The sequence below is a fragment of the Actinia tenebrosa genome, unplaced genomic scaffold (genome assembly GCF_029948245.1).
Source record: "Actinia tenebrosa isolate PJP-AT-01 unplaced genomic scaffold, QUT_ActTen_1.0 PGA_scaffold15__27_contigs__length_11533743, whole genome shotgun sequence".
In the NCBI taxonomy this organism is placed as follows: domain Eukaryota; kingdom Metazoa; phylum Cnidaria; class Anthozoa; order Actiniaria; family Actiniidae; genus Actinia; species Actinia tenebrosa.
In genome coordinates, this window is record NW_028292575.1 from 5,039,929 (window position 1) to 5,065,372 (window position 25,444).

Here is a 25,444-nt window from a genome sequence, read left to right on the forward strand (position 1 = left end):
CTGGAACACTTTTCTCTTATTTCCTTCAATTTAGTTAAACGAATGATCACGACAGGAATTAAAAGATTCCTATTGGCCATGAAGCAATTACCTGAAACTTGAACAATTAAACAATAAACACTGCAACATTAGAAGCACACAACACGTTCACTAACAAATGGAGTTTCGGGCTCAATAGTAATCGATTGTGTCGCTAAAACTACAGAAGGACGGGAAATATTGGATTACGTTTAAATCTGTTTGTGGTTATTTTTATTGAATCAAGTGATATAATAATTCACCTGATAGTTTCATTCTTCGGTAGTCTGCAGATCGTAGACTTCGAGCTTCCCCAGCCAGGTAAGCCTTCATTCTCCGGTTGTCTTTGACAGTGTCTTTAAACATAAAATAGAAAACAAATCTTCAAATATTGAGCGAAAGAAATTTTGTTGGCCATTTATTCTTACTTTTTTTAGGTCTGTACTAAATGTGGTAATGGAGGATTGTCGCAACGTATTCCACTATTTGGGGTCATTTTTCTTTTAAATAAATTCGAATTTACTTTTTTTGAATCAGTATTTGAAAATATATTCCTCTTTAGCTTTCATTTCCGTTGCTTGTTAACTTAGCCTATTAACTTAGTTCACCGGCAAAAAGTCACACAGCAAATAATTTTATTACTCAGCAAGTCTTGAAACCATTAGCACTGAGATTTTTGTATCTATAAGCAAGATACCGCAAAAATAGAAGCAAGGTTTTTGGTTTTAAAATTTTAAATGACTGAAAACTTATTTCAACGAAATAAAAGTCATAGTCATTTACTTTTTGTTACACCGTTTCCACGGCAACTAGGCACTGGTGCAACTTAACTCTCCTGTTTTAAAATAGCTATTTTTTATATTTCTAGTTTGATGATTTTCTACTTATATTTTATCGAATTTTATACTTTAGATTTCCGGGTTTATTGAGAAAATCGTGTTAATTTGATATAATAGTTAGTTAATTGATAAATTAGGGCTGAAAAAATTGGGTAAGATGAAGAAACTTTGCAGCAAGGATACAAAAGGAGAATATTTAAAACGAATTGTTCGTTTGGAAGCACCAAGTTATTATTAGCTACCATGTTTGATTTACAATACCGAGAAACTTGAGATTTAAAACACTTTCTTTTTGTACTTCACGCGTAATGTAAACTTTAATAATCTATACCTAGAACACTAATTAAAACTATTGAAATACTGTTGATAAAAAGTGTGCACAGTATAAGACGATCTTATGCTATCAGCTATTCGCTATCCACTGGAACACTGAGTTGAATTCGTAATTCATTATGGGTCTGGTACAGGGGACAAAATAGACGCCACATAGAAATGAGCCATGCAGTTCGTAGTTTGAGGATCGTTTTCAGTGATGTGCACTCAATTTTATCCCAAATTTTTCTTCAACTTTTGTTTGATTAAGGGTTTAAATAAAAGAAGGTGAGAAATTTGGGATAAAAAGGCATGCATACTGGAAACGATTTTTTAACTACGAGCTGGCTTATCAAACATGTTAATAACATAGCCCCTAGCATAGCCCCACAATTCCGTCACTGCATTGCCAACTCAACCCTTTCTCAACTTCGAAATGGCTAAGCCTATTAACTTTGAAAACATCGTTCGTATCAATTTGAATTACGAATGGATCTAATCCATCTTTGCATGATATTTTCCATTTCAAGTCATGTGTCTCTCTCATTAGAATATGATTATTTGTTTGAATTTAATGATGCTTTAGGGAATGACATGTGGTCTGAAATGAAAACAAAACAAAACAAACAAACAAACAAACAAACAAAAAACAACAAACAAACAAACAAACAAACAAAAAACAACAAAAAAAAACAACCAGTGGGTTAGATCTATCGTATTTGAGGACGTACAATATAATCTTATTAGTAGAAACTTATTTTGCCTTTTACTGTGCGACTACACCAACCAAGGCCACCCATTGAATTTTCATACAAATTAGCCAATGGAAATATTTAATGAGGTACTTTTCTTCCAAGGTCGAGCAAGTCCACGGTCGGTTAGAACAGCTGCATTTTTTTTCAACCAATATTTATTTTTTCAATATAAAAATCTAGACCTATTTCTTCATACCGATCCGAATACCATTTCGTTCATTTTCGTCCTGGTAACAATCTTCTTGGTCCAGATATAAGAAGGTAAGCAAAATTACAAATACTAGGGGAGTCTTCTGTCTTGCGTCTTACTCCAATTTTCTTCATACAGGATATCCACATTGAAAGGGGTTCGAATGAAAATTACAACTGTTATGCTTAATTCAAATTTGATCTCGGGAAAGAAATATATAATTTAAGATTTATTGATTTATATCGAGTCTATATGTTGTCTTCTGTTATATTTACAAGAATCGTCTCAATGAATAATCTAGTTTGAATTCGGAAGAAAAATATCCAATTTAAGATTAATTGTTTTAGATTTATTGAGGCTGGATGTTGTCTTCTGTTATATTTGCACGAATGTACGAAGTTCGAAATCAAGTTGTAATTGTGGAAATTTTTTCCCGGATCTGGCAGAAAGAGGATCGAGTAGAACCGCCATTAGTTCGGTGATAGACATCAATCGAGCCCCTCTTTTGATTGCTACGAATTCAATCAATTTTCACGTCTCTTATATTTTCCGTGTGACGACATAAGTATTATCTATTTATGATAGTATTTATCATCGAAACCTTGTTAAGGGGCAATATTATCATACTTGAGTATATTATGAATAAGGACAGGTTTTCCTTTACCCAAAGACGGTTATCCGTTTAAAAAGTGTTTTCAATTATCACTATAGCTAGTTTATTTTTCAATTTCCTATAATTATTTTTTTGTCAGATATACATTTTCCTATAGAACTTCCTGCTTCGTCTCAGTCGGCGTAATCGATATTGCAATTAGCTATATATATTACATATTATTATATTTATATAGCCAATTAGATATATTAACGACTGATATTAAGAAACGAATTACTTTCAAACATGCAATTAAAGATCATTTATCATGGATTTTTTTTATAAGCTAGGCCGGGAAGTACATATGAATTTATTATTTGTCCGGCACCGATTAAAAGGGGAACTCAGATTCTCCGATAGAAATCATTTATCATTTATTTTATCCATTTCTAATTAGTTAATTAGTAATTTATTCAACTGGAATATACATATAAATATCTTTCTATTCTGATTGGCTCAAAGAATGCATTTCTTGGCAAGAGATAGGGCGAAGATAAATTAGAAAAAAAAACCGTGGGCCGTTTAATTCTTCTTCTTTTTTTCCAAGTTTCAGGTATTACTTGACTTTCTGGGATGGCTCGTCATCTCTTCTTAATACCTGTCTTCATTCTGACCATTGCTGCTAGACTAACTAAAGGTGAGGTATCATTCAGCTTAATGATAGGCAAACAACGCCCGTCATGTGCTATGAACCATCATGCTATCATAAATACCCCTCAGCAGCAGTAAGGGGGACTCGCGATCGATGCCAAAGATATACGGGTTTAACTCGCGGATTTACGAAGACGGGTACAGCAGATTTATCGCAAACGGGGGTAAAAAATATCTTATAAATATACGATGCACGAATGTAAGAAGTTCGTTAACGACTTTTGCATAATTTGTCTAAGACCTAAAGTTATCATACCTAAGCCAGAACCCTTTTGGTGTTGTGGTAAAAAAATGCAAATAGAAGACGACACGTCAGCGCAGTGTTACGAATGTGGTAAGAATATTCGTAATGCCGTACCAAATGCTACCAGAGAGCAATATTACGCCAATGGAGGTCGTAAGAAAACGCCATATAAGAGAATAAAATACTTCAGGGACTGGATGAGTCATATCCAAGGTTTACATCCGATATATTTAAGCGACGAAGTAAAGAAGAAAATCATAGACCATTTAGAAGAGCCAACCCCGCAAAGTCTACGGAAAACGCTGAAAAAATTAAGACTAGGGAAATATTACAAAGCTATTCCCTATCTTTTGTCTGAAATTACCGGTAAGTCTATTCCCGAGGTTTCTGATATGACAAAAGCCGAGTGGATGTTTTGTCGGCTGGATAAGGATATTCCTTATTACCCTGACGTAATCTACGAAATATTTTACGAAATTGACCCCAACCACCCCCTGTTAGGATGGATTCCGAGAAGATAGTGAATCTTATGGCATAAGATGAGCGAATAGCATAAATCTTATGCCATAAGATGAGCGAATAGCATAAATCTTATGCCATAAGATGAGTAATTAGCATAAATATTACGCGTAATTTCTAGACTGACGTTCGATATGTAAATAGAATCCCGTCACGATATTTACTGAGCAAGCTTTCTTTGAAGCTCTTCTTTCGCTTCTTGGTAGATCTTTTTGCGAGATTCCTCGGAAAGATCTTTTACGACTGTTTTTTTATTCCTTATGTCCGTCTTTAGTTTCTCGTATTTGTCTTCTTCGGCCAGAATAAGCGAGAATTCTACGTCGTCTATCTTTCTGTCACGCAAAGCCTTTGAGACAAGGTCGGTAATAGTATTTACTTTAGCCCTAGATAGAGCTATTGTCGTGTCATGCTTGGATATTTTGCTTGACAACTGTTTCATAATGCCCGTAGCAACAGCCGAAATGATACCACAAGCTGCCCCAACGCCGGCCAAAGGAACTCCAACGATTATTCCCGGCCCAGTAAGCGAAGTAGCAACGCCAGAGCCCGTTAACACAACAGATATGGATCCTGAAGTTATCGCAATCTTATGTAGCGTACTCCGGGCTCTGACGTACTTTTTTCGGACTTTTTCGTAGTGTTTTGCCTGCCCTTCCAAGTAAGCCAAGATTAAGTTCGCTTTATTCAGACGAAAGTTTTCAGCGTTTAATTCGTTAGGTCCCTCCCTAGGTAAATCAGGATAAAGTGGAGGTGCTGATGGTACAACATCCATTATATATACTAATGTACGACGCTTTTGGGAATGATATTGAGGAGCAGCCACATCACGACAACAGGGATTATGCCAACTGGAGAGCATTTAGGAAGATGTTTCCGCATGCAGACTCTAGTAAGTTCGAAAGAAGACCCGATGGGATTTACTATGAAGGCTCCAGAATGTACAGCAATGCGGACTTGGAGCCAAAGAACCCAAAACCCGAGCATAAAGAAAGGCAGCCTAATTTTCCAGAGAATTTATTACCGGCAACGGAGGATTACCCATTTTACGATAACAAAGGCGGCGCAAATGACTTTGCTAAGATGGTTACCTCCTTAGAAATCCCCGTGGGTTCTACGACTTTCAAAATAAAAGTCAGAGACATCTTTAGAGAAACTGCCATGAAACATACCTCAGGGAAAGAATCCAGAGAATGGTTATCAGGTCCCAACATGCGGTATTGGCCGCAGCAGTTAAACTTTGCTGTCTGGGCTGCTACTAAAGGATGCGGTATAGCCGCGGACATGTTCCATATTCCTTTCCTGCGATTTCATGTTGCTTTTACTATTCGTAGGATATTGTTTGAGTTAGGAGCACCGCTTCCTAGTGACACTATCTTTAACCCGAAGGATAACAAATATGACAAAGTCGCATGGGAGCGATTAAGGAATGAGTTTAAGCTTACCAACCCTGATTTTCGCAACAAAGAGGGTGCCGCCCATGGTTTAGGAGAGACTTACACCTATGCTTCGTATGTTGGCGCCAGCATAGAAACTCCGGGTATGGGGTATCCTAGCAGATGGGAATTCTCCGACTTAGGGGGTAAAGCGTCAAAAGGTGACTTGATTTACTTCATAGAAAGCAAAGAGAAATATCCTTGGGCGCCTTTCTTTGCCGCAAAGGGCATTGGACTGAAAAACCTAGCAAGGATTAACCGCAGCATTGAAGCCTTTGTTTACTGCATTCTAGGAGCACAAGTTAGCACTCGCAGCCCCATCGTAGATGCCAGTGGTGCGTCACAGGAAACGCAACAAGTATTCCTTGTCCTCTTCGAAAGCGCTGTTATTGAGAATGAGATCTCTAAGTCGGTGCAGAGATATCAACTTGCAGTGCAGCAGTCTAAAGTGCGACTGGATTACGCTTTGTCGCCTGGTTGTTGGTTGATGCCAAGTAATTTGGTTATCAACGCCAATTCCGTCGTGGGTTACAACAATAAGCTGCAGCGAGCTACCAAGGACATGAAGTTTGGGGTGAATGACGTGAACTCTGACACTCTTAGGAGCATCCCCCATTTCGTGGAGAAGCCTAAGAAGGAGCACATAGAAAAGCCCACACCAAAGAACGTAAAGAAGAAGGTCCTGCCTGCGATACGTGAGGAATATGACCATAACTTACTAAAAGCCGGCTTAGTAGCTGCAAGCATTGGTCTGAGCTATTATATATGGCGATGAACAACCCCTACGTAGCTGGAGTAGATTGTGTCTATACGACTTACACAGGCGAGAAAAAATACACCCAGGCGTCTTGGGTTGATGTCACGGGTATGTCCGTGGATTTGAACTACTCAGGAAAGAAATTGATCCTTTGTAGTATTTGCATTGGCGCGAGCAGCCATGCCAACGTGGGCTTTAGGTTCCTGGATGAGAATGGCATACTGCAGCCTATGCGCGCGAAGACAAACAACAGGGAGCCAGTTCATTTTTCCACAGAGCCGCCAACGAATAGCGCTGAGAATCTTACGACTTGGACTTTTCACATGGTTGCTGATTGCCATGGGAAGGTAAAGCTGCAAATACGCGTAGACGACACCGGGAGCGTTTGCGTAAATAGCATAGAAAATCAAAGGGATACGACCTATAACCACAAGACCATAAGCACTCTTACGGTGCTTAGCCTTTAATATATGAATCCACATTGGAAGGAAGCCCATTACGCTTATTACTTAAGGGATGAGCGGTATACTGATCACACCTGGCTCGATATTGGGATGTGGGTTGAAGTTGGAGGTCTTGCGTTGATCGTTTGTAGTATTATCGTTACCTCGGGGCGGGCGGGAATCATAGGGTTTAGGTTGGTTGACGAGAACGATGAGCCTTTAGCCCCTTATAGGGCATCGACCAACTATCGAAGTCCTACTCATTTCTCAGCGCAGCCATATCCATTTAGTAATGAGGCGTTTTACGTGGCTACGTTTCAAATGGTAGTCAATTGTAAGTATGCTAAGTTACAGATTTACCCTGACGGTAGTAGCAATCTTGGTTATTATGCTTTCATAAATAGCACGGACGGATACGCTAACACCCCCGACAGGACCTGGCATCATAAGACCATTAGTACTATGAGCGTGCTGCCGCTAGTTCCGCATTATCAAGGCGGCGCGAATACTATCTTTACTTATCCTCAGTCGAGGACGCCTCGGACGCCCGACAACGATAAGCCCGACATAATACATAAGGATAAGATTAACCCTTCATCTTCTTCAGGAGTACCACTCCAATAGCGACGACCAAGATCCAAATGTTATTCCCCACGAACTTCAACAGTTCTCCGCCGGTCCTAAGTACCAGGCTAAGGACGCTACCCAGCAGCCCAGGAAGACCGGCTGCCATCTTTTTTCCCAAGTCCGTTAGTCCCTTACCTAACTTGCTTACGCCCGCGCCTGTAGCCTTAAGCGTGGATAGGATGACTCCTACTACGGTACTAATAGCAACCGCAAACGCCAGCGGAATACCATACTTCACCAGAGCTCTTTTTACCTTTTCCTTGGTGGTAAGCCCCAGCTCTTTTTCCAGGTTTTCCTTTTGCGCTTGTAATTCCGCGACTCTTTCCTGAAGGGCCTCCACTTCCCTTTGAGCTGCTTCCCTTTCCTCTTCGGGACGAGTTTGGTCATTGATTATTTCCTGCTGCCGCTCTATTTGTCCCTCCAGGTCTTCGATGGCCTGATCTCTTTGCCGGATTTGTTCTTCCTTAGTGTTAATTTCGGCAACCAACCGCCGCCGTTCCTCTAAAGAGCCAGCTATGGTGGTACGTAAGTTCTTAGCTTCTTCCTTGCTTATGTCTAGGTCTTGCAGGGCAAGTTCGAAGGCCTTTTGGGCTTGGTCCCTATCGCGTAGGGCTTTGTCTGTTTGTTCTCTAAGTTCTATTATTCTTTGGTTTTTATCGTTAAGTTCTCTCTTTTGAGCATCGAGGAGTAGTCGGTTTTGTCGCATATAATCTGCTTCCCTTTCTTCCAACGTTTCTTGTAGTCCCTCGACGCGCTTTTCTAGCGCGACCTTTTCATTCAGGGTTTCCAACCTTTCTAACATGCTTCTAGTGGCACGCTGGAAGCCTTTTAATCTTGAGACGTCACCCCTAACGTCACCATTCTCATCAAAGAGGGGTTGTGGTTTCGTCCAGCGGTCTTTGTCAGGAAATCTTAGGTCTTGAACGCTTATGAGAACTTTGTTTCCGCGTTCTGTGAGTTTTACGTCGTCAGCATCAAAGTGGGAATAACGTTGCCTTAGCTCTTGCGTTGCCCACTCTACGGTTTCCCGCGCGGCAGCTTCCGGCTCGCCCATGTTTTGAAGCTCTATGTGCTCACGCGGAAACGTGTACTCGCGTGCTTTGGGATGTCTTAGGGCCTTTGCAATCCTATCCCTTAGGGAATCGTCGACTTGTTGGGTGGGAAGCAGCGGTTCTTCATCACCGTCGTTAATGTCAGCCTGACCTTCCTCAGTGGTGGGATCGAAGTCGGGGTCTGTTCCTTCTACTTCCATTATATATGATAAGCTCAAAGTTAAATCCCAACGTATTACCTAAGCAGGTTGGCGGGCTGAAAGCAGAACGCACCTTTCACCGGGTCACATTCACACCTTCTAGCGCAAAGCCAGGGGAGACGCTGTACGTAGGCGTGCCCCGCCTAACGGATAACCTAGTATTGGTTCCTGGCACCTTGGCTTTAAGGTTCGACCTAGCGGTACAGTAAAGCCCCACAGATGAAAGGATTATCGTTAACAACGTGGGTCGCAACATCGTTTCTAAGATGAGAATCAAGTTTGCTGGGGAATCCTTGCTGGACTTAAATAGGTACGATCTGTATACCACCTATAAGGATCTATGGTTGACAGCCTTTGACCGCGCGCAAAGGATAGAACAAGGAATTGGTAGTGTTATCCTGCGTAAGGTCCGCACACCTACGAAAACGCAACCTACTGACGGCAGCGGAGAAACCGCAGTGGCAGACGCAAAGCGAATAAAGACCGCCTATGGTAGCAAGTATGTCATACCATTAGACTTTGAAGTGATTACGAATCACGGTGTCTATTACCCAAGACAGTTATCCGAACTGCAGTTTGAAGTAACTTTAGCAGATGCTAATAACATCATTGGTGGGCTAAGCAGTGCACTTACCACGACAACCCCATACTCTATCACTAATCTAGAATTACAGTACGAAACGGTGTACAGCGAAGAGCTGGCCCGTAGCGCGGGCATGGAATACAGCTCCGGCAAGGCATTCCTTTACGACCACGTAGTGATGTATAAGACGTTCAGCTTCCTGGATAAGACGGATGAGGTTATCAACCAAAGCATTAACCTCCCCCGAAGAAGTCTTACGGGGTTGATGCTGGTGTTTGCTAAGCCCTATGAGGCTGGTAAGCGCGACTCCGAGGCCTTTCACAACCCCAACATTACTAACGTGGGGGTCAACATAAACGGCGTTCCAAACAAGGTCTACTCCCAGGGGATAAAGCCCGCAGACGTGTACAGAGAGGCCATGCGCAAGTTTGGAGACCAAATTAGCCCCGAGGAATTCTTTAATGATAAGTATGCGCTGTGGATTGACATGCGCACCATTAACGACGAAGACCTACATGGTCAAGGCCTCCGTCTAGTAAATACGCAGGATGGCATAACATTGGAAATCAAACGCACCAAGAATGCCTCCGCGGGCGACGGTGATAAAATAAACTGCTACGTCTTCGTCGTGTCTGACGCGCAACTGAGCGTAGAAATGAATCAGCTAAAGAGCGTTGCCTACTAGGCTCGCGTTCCTTGAGCCAAGCGAAAGGATAAAAAATATCCCTTACGTATAATATGCTTCGCGTATTTGAAAACAACGAAACCAAACTGCAATGCATAGTGCAAGGCGAAACTTTGTACTTCAAAGCAAAGGAGGTGGCTTTGGCGTTGGGCTATGAGCGCCCTAGAGATGCGATTAGAGCACACGTATCTGAGAAATACCAGAAAAAATGGGCTGATCTACAAGGGGCTGCGAATCACCGCTCCTTTACTACGCAACCAAATGCCGTGTTTATATCCGAACCTGGTCTGTACGAACTGACATTTAGCTCCAAACTACCCAAAGCTGTGGAGTTTCGTGATTGGGTCTTCGAAGAAGTCCTACCCGCGCTAAGGAAAACGGGTAAATATGCAATAGAAAGGCAGTTTGGCGGCCCAAACAAGTTAGTATTCAAGATCGAAAATGAAGCCGACCTACACGCGAAGGTAGTCGACTACATACGTAGGTTTTACCCCGATTTCATCATAGCGCCGGGTCTTGGCGAACTTCAAGATTCAGACAGCAAGCGAATAACCTGCTGGCGAAAAGGCTACCAAGCCGGTCAACCCGACCTTTTAATCCTAAATGCGCATAAGAAATACCGCGGGTTGTGTATTGAGTTGAAAACCCCAAAAGGAAACGGTGTCTTGTCCGCAAAGCAATCCAAAAAAATTGCGCAGCTTGATGTAAATGGTTACCTAACTATGGTTAGCAACGATTACGACATTATCTGTCGTGCCCTCATGGATTACGCGGATGGCATTCGTATTCCCTGTAAGGGCTGTGTAAAGCGGTTCAAATCCTACGACACTTTGAAAACGCACCTAAAGATATTCCATAGGTATAATGAAGCTCAACTTAATTCATTGGCGTGATCTTGTCCACGGTAAAGCATACGAAATAAAAAATTACGTCGTCTTCGAAGACATCGACCGTTTACGGTTAGTCCTCAAAGACTTAGAAGGCAAGGAATATTCCCTTTGGGCGCCGGATTGCGTGCGGTACGTAATTCAGGGCGAGGAATTCACCCACTTACGCAGCTATGGTAAGGTAAATGGCCGATGGAAGTTTGACATTGAAAGAAGAGTCACTCCATCTCCTCTTTGTAGTTAAGCGCGTCTGCTAAAGTCCGCTGCGCTTTAGGATCCGCGGAGCACCAATGCCCCACAAAGGATTCTTCGGAGAATACCCTGTCGCAATGAAGGCAGGTGTATTTTTTACGCGGCGGCTTACGAGGGGTAATGCAGTCGGCAGGTAGTTCGCAAGTAATACAGTCCATATATTGAAAGGGTAATTAGAATGCCTCCCAGAAAGGCAGCTGCGTAGGCTAGCATATACCTTTAAAAGGGGTCCTTTTTTTTATTTATTATTATTCATTATCCTTAATAATAATAAATAAAAATAAGGATGGGATTTGAGACTCTTTGCGCAAACCCTACCTTACTATTAAAGGCCCCAAGAAATGCTATTTCAAAAGTGTCTCAGAATGTTAACAATAAGGTTAAATCTTTGTTAAGTATGTGTGGAAACTATTTCAAAAGTGTCTCAGAATGTTGACAATAAGGTTAAATCTTTGTTAAGACACCCCGGAAACTATTTCAAAAGTGTCTCAGAATGTTAACAATAAGGTTAAATCTTTGTTAAGACACCCCGGAAACTATTTCAAAAGTGTCTCAGAATGTTAACAATAAGGTTAAATCTTTGTTAAGACACCCCGGAAACTATTTCAAAAGTGTCTCAGAATGTTGACGTTTAGGTTAAATCTTTGTTAAGACACCCCGGAAACTATTTCAAAAGTGTCTCAGAATGTTGACGTTTAGGTTAAATCTTTGTTAAGACAGTTGAAGATATGTTCCTCTTCTCTAACACAACCACAACGATCGCACTCCTGCCTCCAATACTCCCTTTTAGTCCACGGAACGCCTTCGGCGCGTTCAAAAGAGGGGAAAGTACGGACTATCTTCTTATGGTAATCTATGCGATTCCTTAAGTAATCCTCTTTATGCGGGCAGCGACACATCAAATCCGCACATTGGTAGCAATCCACGCCTTCCAAGTCGTAAGCGCGGGAGAGAAACCTATAATCATGCGTTCTCCGGTGCGTCTGTAAACGTTGACGACTACTAAGTATCTTATTACAGAAACTACACTGTCTGGTTCGATTACAGACGCCCCTTTTCAGATGCTGCTGCATTTCGAAGGGGTTGTGGAATTCCTTATTACAGTCCTTACAAAGCCCACAAATGCGTTTATCCTGATGTTGTTGCATCTTTTGAACGGTGCTGAATTCCTTACCGCAATCCTTACAAACCTTACTAATTGGCTTCTTCGTGCAAACTCCATGCCGAATATGGTATTGCAGTCTTTGTTTGGTGCTGAACACCTTTTTACACATCAAACAGTCCATATATACTTAACAGTATCTTAGCCTCCATTTAACATCCTTAACAAAGATTTAACCTTATTGTCAACATTCTGAGACACTTTTTAAATAGTTTCCACATATACTTAACAAAGATTTAACCTTATTGTCAACATTCTGAGACACTTTTTAAATAGTTTCCACATATACTTAACAAAGATTTAACCTAAACGTCAACATTCTGAGGCATTCTTTGGAATAGTTTCCACATATACTTAACAAAGATTTAACCTAAACGTCAACATTTTGAGGCATTCTTTGGAATAGTTTCCACATATACTTAACAAAGATTTAACCTAAACGTCAACATTCTGAGGCATTCTTTGGAATAGCTTATGGGCGACTTAACAAAGATTTAACCTTATTGTAAACATTCTAAGACACTTTTTAAATAGCATATACTTAACAAAGATTTAACCTAAACGTCGACATTCTACAGGGGATATCGCATAAAGTCCTTAACGCTTTCTTTAGCCCACGTTGCCATCGTTATCAGCGCGCCAAACCGTTCTGCACGCTTCAGACCGCACATTTCATCGTACAATTCCTGCACGCGCTCCTTTAACCGATCGATCTCCTCCCTTTGCATTTCTATGGTGTCTCTTTTAACCTTTGCGTCGCCGGCAATCCTTCTTACTGCGTCCACTGGGTCCATCGTATATATAATGGATCCGAACCATATTCCCTGCAATGCCCTGATAGTAGGACCCACCGGCTGCGGCAAAACGCAGTTCGTCGTGGAGCAGCTATTAGGACCCTTTAGATACCGCTTCGACTATATCGTGCTATTATGCCCCACCTACGTGAATAACCGCACCTGGACGGGCATAGGAGTGAAAGATGACGACTTCTTCGTAGATATCTTAGACCCTAACGAGTTATCCAGCCATTTGAAGTTCTGGCATAAGCAATTCCCTAAAGATACGCAGACGCTCCTTATACTGGATGACATCGCCTGCGGGGACGACGTAAAAAAGCGCACCTCCGAGCTCGTTAAGCTCGCCTTCAGCGGTAGACACGACAATATCAGCGTTTGGTTGCTCTCGCAGCAGCTTACCAGCGTCTCTAAGCCCTTCAGGGAAAACATAGGCTCTCTCGTAGTATTTTATACTCCAAGTAAGTCTGACCTGGAAACCATCTTAAGCGACTACGGCGGTGAGATATCCAAGGAACAGTTACACGAATACATGCGGCATTTAAAAACGCACCAACATTCCAAAATGATCTTCTCTTTGAGGTTTCCGTATTCCATTAACATATATGGACATTGAGCAGCTCTTAGATGAAGTCCCCGCGCAGTTAGACGAAAGTAACCTTAAGGAACAACTTAACATCCTTGTGTCTTCGGGGAAGTGTAAAGAAATGATAGGCAAGGAACTTACCCATGAGCAAGTTAATAAGTTGTCAGAAGAGGAAGTTAAGAAGTTCCATAAGAGGTACGAGGCCGCCCTTGCAAGTAAGACCACGGACGCCGTAGCAGACTCAGCCATTAAGCTGGCCACCAAGCTTCTCGGACTTGCGCTGCCCATAGACGACGTGGAGCAACTGCGGAAGGACATAAGCGAGGACTATGTCATCGCCCAAGAACTTAAGATAACCTGCGGGTGGTTGTCTTTGAAGTGCGGTAAGTTAATGGCAGTCGCCTCTGCGGCACTTCACGTAGCTCAGCATGTCGACTTGAAGGAGGTACTGGTGTCTTGGAAGGACTTCAAGAAGGACAGAGAAGTCGAAAAGGTCTTCCAGGCGGCACTTGCTGAGGTACCTGATCACTTAGTCAAGTCGTCCTCAGGAATTACCCAGGTCGCCTCAAGTACTTAGTCAAGTCGTCCTTAAGTACTTACTTAAGTCATTCTCAAGTACTTATCAAGTCCTTCTCAAGTACTTCTCAAGTACTTGCTCAGGTTACCTTAAGTTACTTATCAAGTCCTTCAAGTCCTTAGATATAAATGGAACCAGAGTCGAAGGTAGAGCAGCCCCAAGAGGAGCAGAAGATTACCAAGGCTAAATCTCCAGGCAGAGTTGCCGCGGGGAAGAAGCTCGCGGAGATGAATAGGAAGAACAAAGCAAAGAAAGAGGAAAAGGTGGAGGAAAAAGAAGAGGAATCCTTTATTAATCCTGGGTACGTCATTGGCGCGTTAGGAGTTGCTATAGCAGCAGGCAGCCTTTACTTACAATGGCGGGCTACGAAGCCAAAAGTAGAACCACCAACATATCACGCACCTGTGGAACCGGCTGTTAGAAAAAGTAAGATCCCTGAAATGGAGTAGATTCATCACCACGTGCCGTGGCGACCTAGATTTTCCTTCTCGCTTTGTAATATAATGTCAACCGCGTTATTGAAAACTGTTGAAGAAGCAGCTATCATTACTTCCATTGTTGCGGGTATTGGTTGGGTTGGTAAGAAAGTGCTCAAAGAAGACTTTACTGAAGACCCAAGCAAGAGCTTCGCTAACTTTGCCAAGATGACCGCTGCCGTAGGCGGAGCTATCATGGTAAAGGATTACCTACGGAAGGAAAAGTACCTGCCGACGACGTAAGCTTTGCTTCCGTCTAATATAAATGGCTAGCGTGGTCGCAGGTGGAGTTATTGCAGCTTTAGCATTCACTGGAGCTAATTATGGTGGTCAGTATTTGGATAGATTAGTTAGAGGTGATCGCAGCGGAGATTTGGCCGCCGAAAGGAAAAGGCATGATTTAGCGCTGGAGAAATATCAGCGAGACGTGGCAGCTTGGAATCAAAAAAGACAAGCTTACAGGGATTGGTTGGACAAGAACTACCAAGACCAAATGCAGGCGAATAAAAACTTCGAAAATACAGACTACGCCTTTAAGCTCTATGCGCAAGCACACCCCGCGGCATTAACGGGGTTAAAAAGGCCTCAGTTTAAGAATTACTATCAGCCTTCTAAGAAACAAAAAGACAATGAGTTGGTCTTCGTAGGAGTCGCAGGGCTGGCCGGAGGCGTAGCTTTGGGGTATCTGCTCTAACGAAGGGAACTGTGTTTCCTGAAATATATGATCGTCTTTTTGGAAAGCGACAAGAATGACTTTACCACTTATTTGAATCCCCCCATTAAAGCCCATAAGGTTAGGCTGGTTAGTTGCTCTTTGTACAATTCTTGGTATAATTTAGTCAATGCCTTGGTCACTGAGCATAAAGGCGGCGGCAATTATCAAGGCGTATTGCTGCCCGATGGACATTACACACCAATCACCCTTGCTAAGGAATTAGCAAAACACGGTTATACGCTCACCACAGGATTGCCGCACGAAATGACCTTCAAACATAATATGCCAAACTATTCAGTAACTTTTGGAAAGTCTGACCCATTGGGATCTTTATTATGTGCCTCGGGCAAGACAATTACCGACACAGCCATACCTGTGAAATGGAAAGTCGCATCCTCTTACGAAGTCTATTGCGACTTGGTCCATAGTTACAACAATGGAGAAAAGTCTTCTCTTATGTCCAAGTTTCTGCCCAAAGGTAATCCATTTGACCCAGTAGAATACACTCCCATTTCTTTGAGCTATGACTTGTCTAATTTGGTAGAAAGCATAAACATCACCATCAAAGTGGACGGAAAGACGGTGGATTTTAACGGACGTAAGATCAATCTTGTCCTATCCTTCGCTTGAATCAAGCGAAGCGCGATTCTATTCATATAATGGGCCGCGTAGAGGACAAACTTAAAAGGATTTACTATGGGCCTGAAGGCTATTGGAAAGGAGCGTCGGCCATCAAGAAACTCGCGACCGCGGCCAGGGTATCAGATGAAACGGCTAAGAACTGGCTAAGAAAACAAACCCTCTGGCAGGTTTATCTTCCCGTGCCTAAGTACATTCCCAGGCCCAGCTTTACCGTAAATACCCCTAATGAAGTTCATCAGGCGGACTTGCTTTTCTTACCGCACGACAAGGTGAGAAAAAAGACCTATAGGTACGCTTTGACCGTAGTTGATATCGCAAGCAGATACAAGGACGCCGAACCCATAACCAGCAAGGATTCTGGGGAAGTCGCAGAAGCCCTAGGTAGGATTTATAAGCGCGTCTTGAAATGGCCTAAGCTGCTGCAAGTGGATGCGGGGACGGAGTTCATGGGCGTGGTTACCAAAACCCTGAAAGACCACAGCACTAAAATTAGGAGAGCCGAGGCAGAGTACCACAGGGGTCAGAGCATCGTCGAAAGATTCAATAAGACCCTGGCCGAGCGTCTCTTTGGGTACCAGTATTGGAAAGAGCTGGAAGATCCCTCCAAACGCAACAGGGAATGGACTCAGAGGCTCCCCCAGGTCGTCGCGGCTTTGAACAACGAGGCGGCCAGGGCTACGGGAATGAAACCCAGGGATGCCATAAAAAAGAAACACGTGGAACACAAGTCCTACGTCAGAAGTTCGAGGGCGGTCGGACTGAAGGAAAAAAAGCTACCCCGCGACATAGTGGTCAGATACCTCTATCAGCCGGGGGAACTCGAAGGTGGCAGTAAGAGAGCCACGGATCCTAACTGGTCTTTGGAAACGTATGAGATTTCGAAGTCCGTCACCAAGGAAGGGCAACCCGTGTTGTATTACCTAAATGGCCCAAGTCGTGGATTTGTCAAGGAAGAGCTGCTCATAGTCCCCAAAGACTCAAAGTAGTGCTGCTCCACGCGCACGATTACACTCTAGGCATGTCAGTCTTACGTTGCCTCTGCAATGGCCGCGCTTGTTGTTGATACGATCCACGGAGAACTGTTGATCGTCATTCGGGTCAAACCTCCATAGTAGAGGTATGTTACACTTTGCGCAGCGGGCGCCTTTCTTATAGACGTCGTCCACGCATAGGTCAAACTTTATCCCCGCATAGCGGGGATCTTTGCTCTTTTCTTCGTCGTGGCGCTTGTAGCGAAGGAGTTTCTTAGCAATGTTCTCTTTGGCTACGTCTTCTGGGGTGCGGTCGTAACGCATTTGTGGCCCCCAGGCCCTTTTTAACTGTTTGGCATACTCCACACGACTTACGGCGGTGTAGATAAGGTTGCTCCAACACAGCCGCTGGTCTATGACCCATAAGGTTTCTTTTATGGTAAGTCCCTGCGCGCTATGGACTGTCATACAATAACCTAAGCGCCAATCGGGGTGTGAGGTAATTCTTTCTACTTTTTCTATGGGCACCCAGGCTTTATCGTGAGTTACGGCATTCTGCAGTTGGATGTCGGTGCCTGGCACCCATACGTCTCTTTTTTGCATTCGGGTGTCGTGGGGTTTATAGCAGACGGGCACGGGATATGTAGGGAATCGCTCGCGGTGTATATTCAGCAGGTCTTTCTGTATGCGTGATTGTGCTGCGCGCTTGCTGCTCAACACCAAATCCTTTGGATGCCACGCGTGAAGGAATTCCTCGTATTTCTTTGCTCGTACACGTTTGCGAAGTATCTTGTTTTGTTCGGCATCGCTGCGGCCACGAAGTTCCGCCTTTAGGTTTCTTACTTGATCCTTACTGCGGTAGTCGGTGTTAATTTCTTCGGAGTGGTCTACCATTTCTTTTAACCATTTATGGGGCATCTCTCCGGTTATTGGAGGAGGCTGGCAAGGATCTCCGGCGAATATCACTTGACACTTTCCACGGAGGAATTCTACGAACTCCTGCAGGATTTCTAAAGGAACGGTGCAAATCTCATCCCAAAGTATCACCGGGGGTATGTCGTGGATGGCTTCTGGTACCCACTTTTGACCATTCCAGCGGAAGAAGCTGTGGTACGTCTGCGCATCGTAACCCATCTCCGCTAATTCTCGCTCCAGACGATGCGTTGGTGTTAACACCTTTATCTTTGGAAATAGTTTCAAGACACGCGTAGTTTTACCACTGCCACCGGTTCCGTAGAGGTAAGAGAAGCGTTTGTAAGATATTGGATTGGCAACCGACGGTAAAGGCTCCACAGTGGGCGTTATTGAACCATGTGTGTGTTCCCCGTGGTATTCTACGCGTTCTCTCCAGGCCTTTATTTCTTCGTCTTTGACGCGCCATTGACCGCTCTCTGCAAGTTCGTCCTCTGTATAGAATTCCTGCATCTTTTCTAACACTTCTAGCTTTACATACAAAGAATCCGTGGCTACGCGTGGGATATCCTCTTTGTCAAACCGCAACAGCATTGACAATAGATTAATGTGCGCATATGCTAACATGCTGGCCCGAAGATGGTAATATTGCGGGCGATGATCTTGGTAATAACACAGCGCATTCCATTGCCGTTCCCCTTGGCCTTCTATGAAATAATTCCACTTCTCTACGGACACCATGGTTCCTTGCTCATGCGCGCGTTTTATTAAGAAGCTCAACTCACCGTCGTCTGTTATCAAACGCCGTTGCATGTGTTTTTCTCCTTCCTTAGCGCCCTGTGTGAACTTTCCTATGACAACCCGCGCTGTGGGGTTGTGCTCTGGGAGCCATTGTGTGAAGGCGCTATGGCAAAGTATGGCTTCATGCGCTGTGTATGTGAGGAGTTTACGCTCTTCGAGAAACTTCAGCAGGGGCACGGGGATCCATTCTTTCTCCTGTAGATGTTTCCCGTACCACGCGTAAATTATTGGATGTAAGTCTTCTGCCAACTCCCATGTGGTTAGTCTGACGAATCCTGTTGCTGGTGCGTCGTATTTACAGTCTAACGCGACACGAAAGAATTGTGAGTCGGGATGCCCGTATCTATCGTAATACTCCTTACAATCCCCAAGGCCTTTAAAACTGGCAGGGTAGCAATGTTTCATATCCAGGGATACGTATTGATCTTCGTCGTACTCCATGTTCCACAGACCTCCATGGCCGTGTTCTACACAGGCTTTGGCTATGTCTCCGAATTCTTTTGGGGTGGGTTTCCAGCCGTTTCTTTTCTTTGCGGCCAGGAAGTCCAAACTGCGGGAGCTAAGGACCTCATCTGAAAAGTCCTCACCAAGGGTTTCGCAGGCGCTTTGGATGCGCTGGTGTTCGCTCTCGGGCCGGTAAAGAGTGCCGTCTTGCGTCATGAATTGATTTCCTTCCGAATCCATTAGCCATATGGAATTCTCGTGGATCAAATCTATGAGTGGTGACCCCTTGTAGACCTTTGTCTCCTTCTTTCTTGGAAACCTAAGTTCTCTCCATGCGTGCGCGTTGTGTTGATAGATAACAATAGGCGCTCCCCGGCCTCCATACTTTTTCGTCCCTTCGTAAATGAAACCGTCGGTGATGTCCTTCACGTGTATGCGGCGTTCTAAGGCAGTTTCTAACTTTTTGATGTTTTCGATGGAGCCTCCAGTTTTACGTGTAGAATGCTCCCATTTCCTGATGGCTTCTCTTCTTTTTGGCGTAAGCTTACCACCCCGAGAGGAATCCTCGAAAAACTCCCTAACCAGCTTCCCAACGCAGTTACCAGGATGTCGCATTGGTCGCAACTTCTTAACGTCCGGCTTCTTAATCTCGTATGCACCGTAAATGACCACGGTAACCGGGTAAGCGACCTCGTAGAAGAGCATGTCTATTCCCTCAAGTGCTCCCGGTCGTGTGTGCTTATTCAAAACGAACAGGTTCTGCTTACCAGACGCTCTGATAGGATTACGACCCTTTTCTATTATCCACTCACCGTCTAAGTACTTTACGAATGTCAACTCCAAACGGTAGTCACCGGCCGGCATTCTGTTGATTATCTTTTCAGCCATTTTGTGATTCATAGTTTTGTCTGTCTTTCCCTCCATAAATGTAGCGAAGACAAAGTCAGCGTCTGAGTTATCCATCACCTGATTTCCGAGCCTGCGCACAGTTTTGTTTTGAATGTCGTTGATGGTGGCCATGTATATCTAAGGAATATTTTAACCTCCGTTTGCGATACCAAAATAACTTTAGGTCTTGGTAAAATACCCGTAAATCTGCTGTACCCGTCTTCGTAAATCCGCGAGTTAAACCCGTATATCTTTGGCATCGATCGCGAGTCCCCCTTACTGCTGCTCCCTCAAGTGACCCTCAAGCTATCAAGCCGTTCTGTTGAAGGTTGCATGAATGTCATTAGTTCTAAGAATCGGAAATTGTTTGAAAGGTTTTGAGTTATGAGTGGAATATGGTCCTATGATTTAAGCTACTATACGATGTCAAGTTTATTTATTTATTTATTTCATTTCTGATAAAGAATTTTCGAAAGATTACGGGTTTTCCAGGTTAAGTTTGGTTGAGGCAAAGCCATGAATGTTATTTTCACTTCTATAGACATAGGTCCAGCTGTAAAAGGACTCGCATTTTCCTCATACCTCACTATTTACGTTTGGAGCATAATTGCGTATCTAATATAGAATACTATTGTTTCCTTTTAGTTGATTCGTCGGGGAGTAGTGTTTGTTACTCGCCTTATGGATGCTTCACTTCCGCCCCACCATTTGACCTCACACTGGTCCCCCTACCCCAAGCCCCATGGAAAATTGATACAAAGCTTCTTCTCTACACGAGCTCGACCCCTGAGTACCAAACCATCAGGAATTTCGAGGCGATTAAGGTGCTCGAGGTGCTTGAACAAACACGGTTTGATCCAAAGCTACCGACAAAGATTGTAATCCATGGATTTGCTGCACTTGATTGTAAGTAAAAATCTTGTGGGATACCTGTGTCAATGCTAAAGCGGTTTATAATCCTATTGCTGGGTTTTGATCAGCTGATAAAAGTCCTTTAATCTCATTATCTGCTCCACATGATGGTCAAACACTGACCACCATACGCTGTCAACCAGAAAGAAATCTATTGAAAACTTGCCATTCAGGTGATAAGCATTCTGCACGAGACAGAAAATGACGTCAAACGAAACCCAGTTTTGTTGCTTGGAAATTTATTTATTAAAGATGTGAATTTTTTTTTGCGCGTCAAGCAAATTCTTCTCGGAAAAAAATTCCGAGCTCCAGGCTAGTGGTCATAGCAAGGAGTTAACCATATACGGTCTTGGTGCCGACTACGTAGGCCATTTCGGCCGAGCTTCCTGATCAGTCTGTAAATCCAGGGAAAACAGTGTTGGGGCCGAAATACCCGGCATAGTTGCAAATGTCTTCGCGCTGCCATACCGTTCAGCTTCGCGTCTGGAGGAATGGTACTAAATAAAATCAGTAGTCATTGAATAAACCAGTCTCACTTGCAAATAAACACCTTTTAATTATTTCCATACCTTTGATATATAAGGTCATCTTGTCCACTTTTGTCTAATCGTCCAACTATGATTCGATTATATTTTTATTCAACGCACAGCGGAGGAAAGTATCATGGACGTCAAAGGCTGGTGGGGCATCAAAATGAAAGACGAGTTGCTTCGCAAAGAGCGACAAAACGTTATCATCGTCGATTGGATAAAAGGTGCCAAATTTCCTTATCACCAAGCCGTGGGAAACACTCGGCTCATTGGAGCCCAGGTAGCGCATTTTATAATGGCCGTGAAGGAACTGATCAGAAGAGCTGGAGTTGATCATTCTCCGATACATATTATTGGATTTAGTTTGGGCGCGCACATTGCGGGTTTCGTTGGAAGAAGGTTAAGAGCTAAGGGAGATTTTCTCGATAGGATAACAGGTTAGTCTTGTTTCAGGGTATTGGGAAAATTTGAAGGTTGAAGGTATATTGCACCTTGTGTCTACTGCAACAAAGGTAGCGCGCAACGTCAACGGCTGTATCGAGTGTTTGAGCATGAATGGAGTGCTTTTCATCTTAAGCTTTCTACGTCCCAGTCAACTCCAGAAGTGAAAAATCTGTCCTCCCATTTTTGCTTTCGTATATCAAATTTAAAGCGGCCTCGACCCATATTCATTTATATATTTTCGATATATTTCAGGCTTGGATCCAGCGACACTTACCTTCAAGAATACTCACATTAACGTGAGACTTGATCCAAGTGACGCAAAGTTTGTTGACATCATCCATAGCAGCTACATGTTTGGCATCTCAGCCTCACAGGGTCATAGAGACTTTTATCCAAACGGAGGAGATTTTCAAGATGGGTGCAATACTCTTGATGGTAATATCTCAATAGCCCCTTTCCAGCTCAGTAATCACGTGCTGATTAATTCACTGAGAGCAATGAATGAACATTTTGATTCCCATGGGTGAAATTTAATGGAGAGCAAACACAATTTCTACAACCTGTTTCGAGAGATCGTAATAAAAATGCATTTCGTAACACACTAGCTGGTCACACATCGTTTAATTCATTTCTTTACGAGTAGATTAAGGGAATCACCAATTTAAAATAATAATAATGATTTGCACTCCTTTACAGACATGTGACCGCTAACTGCAAAGGGGCTATTCCCTCTTTACTGTTCAAGTCCTAATGTTCATCCGTTTTCCTTATTAAATGTTTTCCATTAAAGTAATCTTAGGAATAAGATTCATTGGAATCTTAGTTGGAATGCAGCTCAATATCTTCAGCTAGTTTGCATCCATACTTAGATCAAGATTGAAGACAATTCTTAATACTAGTCAATCTTTGATCATGAAGGTCCTTGCCATCACGTTCGGTCTGCCCTTTACTTCACTGAGACTATCAGATCCGCATGCCCTTGGCGAAGCTACCGCTGTATTTCTAAAGAGGAATTTGATCGCGGACACTGTCTAAGCTGTGACGCAGGGTGCCCACGCATAGGGTATGATGCAGATATGAATAAAAACATCGGAAATGGAGAATTCTTTTTGTACACAGCTTCGCAACCTCCATTTTGCGGTGAGTAGAGTTGTAAAAAAGCAGAAAGTATATTTTAAAATTACCCTTACCTTGAGCGTAATGTTTTCCCATTTCAGCGTAATTGTTATTCCATAGAATATCATTTCTTTGTCTAACGGTTGCACACGAGAAGACATACGAATATGGATGCGGCTCAAACAAAAAAATCATTAACAAGGAAATGACACGTGGTCTGAAATGGGAAAACATTACGTCCACGCCGAAAACGTCTCAGTATTCTATACCAGAAATGTGTTGTATTGTTCTTGCTAACTATTTTGGATTTGGTCCTCCACAGTGTATCACTACTTGGTAACGATTCACACGTCTTATACTTGGTTGTCTGGAATCAATGCACATATCTATATCATGTTATCCGGGACAAGAGGGAGTACAGGGACAATTAAACTAGTCCAGTAAGTTAATGATATTTCATCCCTAATCACTAGCTAAATGGAAATATCCCTCCATGATCCCTCCATCCCACCATCCATCCTTCCCTCCATCCCTCCACCCCTCCATCCCTCCCTCCTTATTAATATCTTTCCTTCCTTCCTTCCTTCCTTCCTTCCTTCCTTCCTTCCTTCCTTCCTTCCTCCTTTTCTTCTTATATCTTTCCTGCTTCATACTTTCTTAAATCCATTTATCCTCGCTTACCCTCCTTATCCCTTTCGCTATTCCCTTAGTAAGCTTTGCATGTCACTCCTCCCATATATTTTCTATTAATACTTCATTTTCATTGTGTGGTGCAGGCGAGACATCAGCAGTGGTAGCGTGGAAGGCTTTGTCGCTAAATCCCCAATGGATCTTGGAGAACTTCGTGGAATCAGTGTTTGGCATTTGCACCTCACTGAATTCTGGAAAGTCGATAAAATCAAAGTCAGAACTGGATGGAAGTATTTTACGTAAGTTTGCTTTTTCCCTTCGAAATTAAAATGTCTCTCCGTACAGGAATTCCAGTTATGTTCCAGAGAAAAACTATGGAGTAGTCTGAGGAGAAGATTAGCCTCAGCAAAAAACCTTTATCATCATGTATGTGTTACGGCTGGTATAGTGTATGTATGACTTCAAAAAGAGTGTAGGTTTTAGACCCACAACCCCTCAAAAAAATCCTGGATCCACCCTTGTGGTAGGACAAAATAACTCAACATTCATCATAATAATGACCAATGACCATTCCTCTTCACGTTCCCAGGTACAGCGCTTGCTTTCATGAGTGGATTCATTATAACGATCGAACAACAAAAGCACTGACAGTTGGTAACCTATCTTGTTAAACGATCAGATACTAAAAACAGTCACAAAGTACAATTTATTTCCCCCTGATGTACAAGCATATGAATTTTGATAAAGGCTCAGTTTTTCTCTGAAAATCTTAAATTGATTTAGGCTATGTCCTGATGTCAGGTAGACTCTTTCAATTTTTCCATCACTCGTCTCATGCACTATAAGGATGATCACCATAGTTATATGGTGAAGTACATGATAAAGGAGCGACAAACATGCAATGCGACAGTCGCCTGCAATGTTGCATGAAAAGGCTGTCTTTTGGGTGTTAGACGCTTGCGATGTCACGTCGCAGATGTAGAAACAACGACGCATGCAACATGTACATCGCACCCTGTGTCCGCACTTCAAGGATTTGCTAAAACTAATTTTACAATGCTGAAGCTGAATATGACGTTTGCGTGATGGCGTCATTGACCTCTACTACCAGACTCCCTTGCACACTTTTTTTCGTTCATTTAATTAGCACCAACTGTCTTATTATTCTCATGAGGGAACACAAATTTGAATAAGAAAAACAATCTGCAAAGCATCATGGTCGTGGAAGTCAAATGAAGCCAAGCCTATTGATATGTTTGTTTTTCAAACATTTTATAAGCCTTATCTTATGTATACTGTCACCGCGGTATTTGGTAGCTATCACTGAGTTCTAAGTCCTTGTTTTCTTTGTGTTTTTGCCAACGTTATGTCACCCTCAAACGACCATGATTCTTCAGTAGTGTTAAAACGAAATATCGTTTTCATTAATGTGACGTCATAATGAAATAGGGCGATTGAATCAGTCTGTTTTCAGTTGGAGTTTTTTCGTTTTCCTTCTTCCGTCTTTCATCATCTTAATATGACCTGTCGATGATGAATATCCTTTTTTGCCCTTTCGTATTTGCTCTCTTATTTCGTGTGGTAAAAAATTACATACACACATAGAGAAACTTTTTTAAATTCCATATCGTAAAGTTAAATGCAATCTTTTAGATTCCTTGTATCGTACTTCCTGTGTTGGATCTCGTGAATAAATCATGACTCTTTTTCCCAACCCTTCCCTACGCAAACCTGTGACAGGAATC

At 42.9% G+C, this 25,444-nt stretch overlaps 1 protein-coding gene across 1 annotated transcript; it reads left to right on the plus strand.

Moving 5' to 3' along the window:
- The first annotated feature begins 2,036 nt into the window (after positions 1–2,036).
- Positions 2,037–25,178, plus strand: LOC116300658 (inactive pancreatic lipase-related protein 1). The gene is made up of 9 exons (XM_031709562.2): positions 2,037–2,185; positions 3,314–3,403; positions 20,713–20,973; positions 21,629–21,946; positions 22,206–22,388; positions 22,872–23,093; positions 23,392–23,509; positions 23,846–23,998; positions 24,289–25,178. Exons 2-9 carry the CDS (start codon positions 3,340–3,342, stop codon positions 24,368–24,370), a joined length of 1,401 nt encoding a protein of 466 aa, XP_031565422.2. The 5' UTR covers positions 2,037–2,185; positions 3,314–3,339; the 3' UTR covers positions 24,371–25,178.
- Positions 25,179–25,444: the final 266 nt, after the last annotated feature.

Coding starts and splice junctions, on each gene's coding strand:
- LOC116300658 (XM_031709562.2), top strand. CDS start 3,340: ATGGCTCGTCATCTCTTCTTAATACCTGTCTTCATTCTGACCATTGCT. Junction 23,094..23,391: donor TTCGCAACCTCCATTTTGCG/GTGAGTAGAGTT, acceptor GGTCCTCCACAG/TGTATCACTACTTGGTAACG. Junction 23,999..24,288: donor ACTGGATGGAAGTATTTTAC/GTAAGTTTGCTT, acceptor TCACGTTCCCAG/GTACAGCGCTTGCTTTCATG.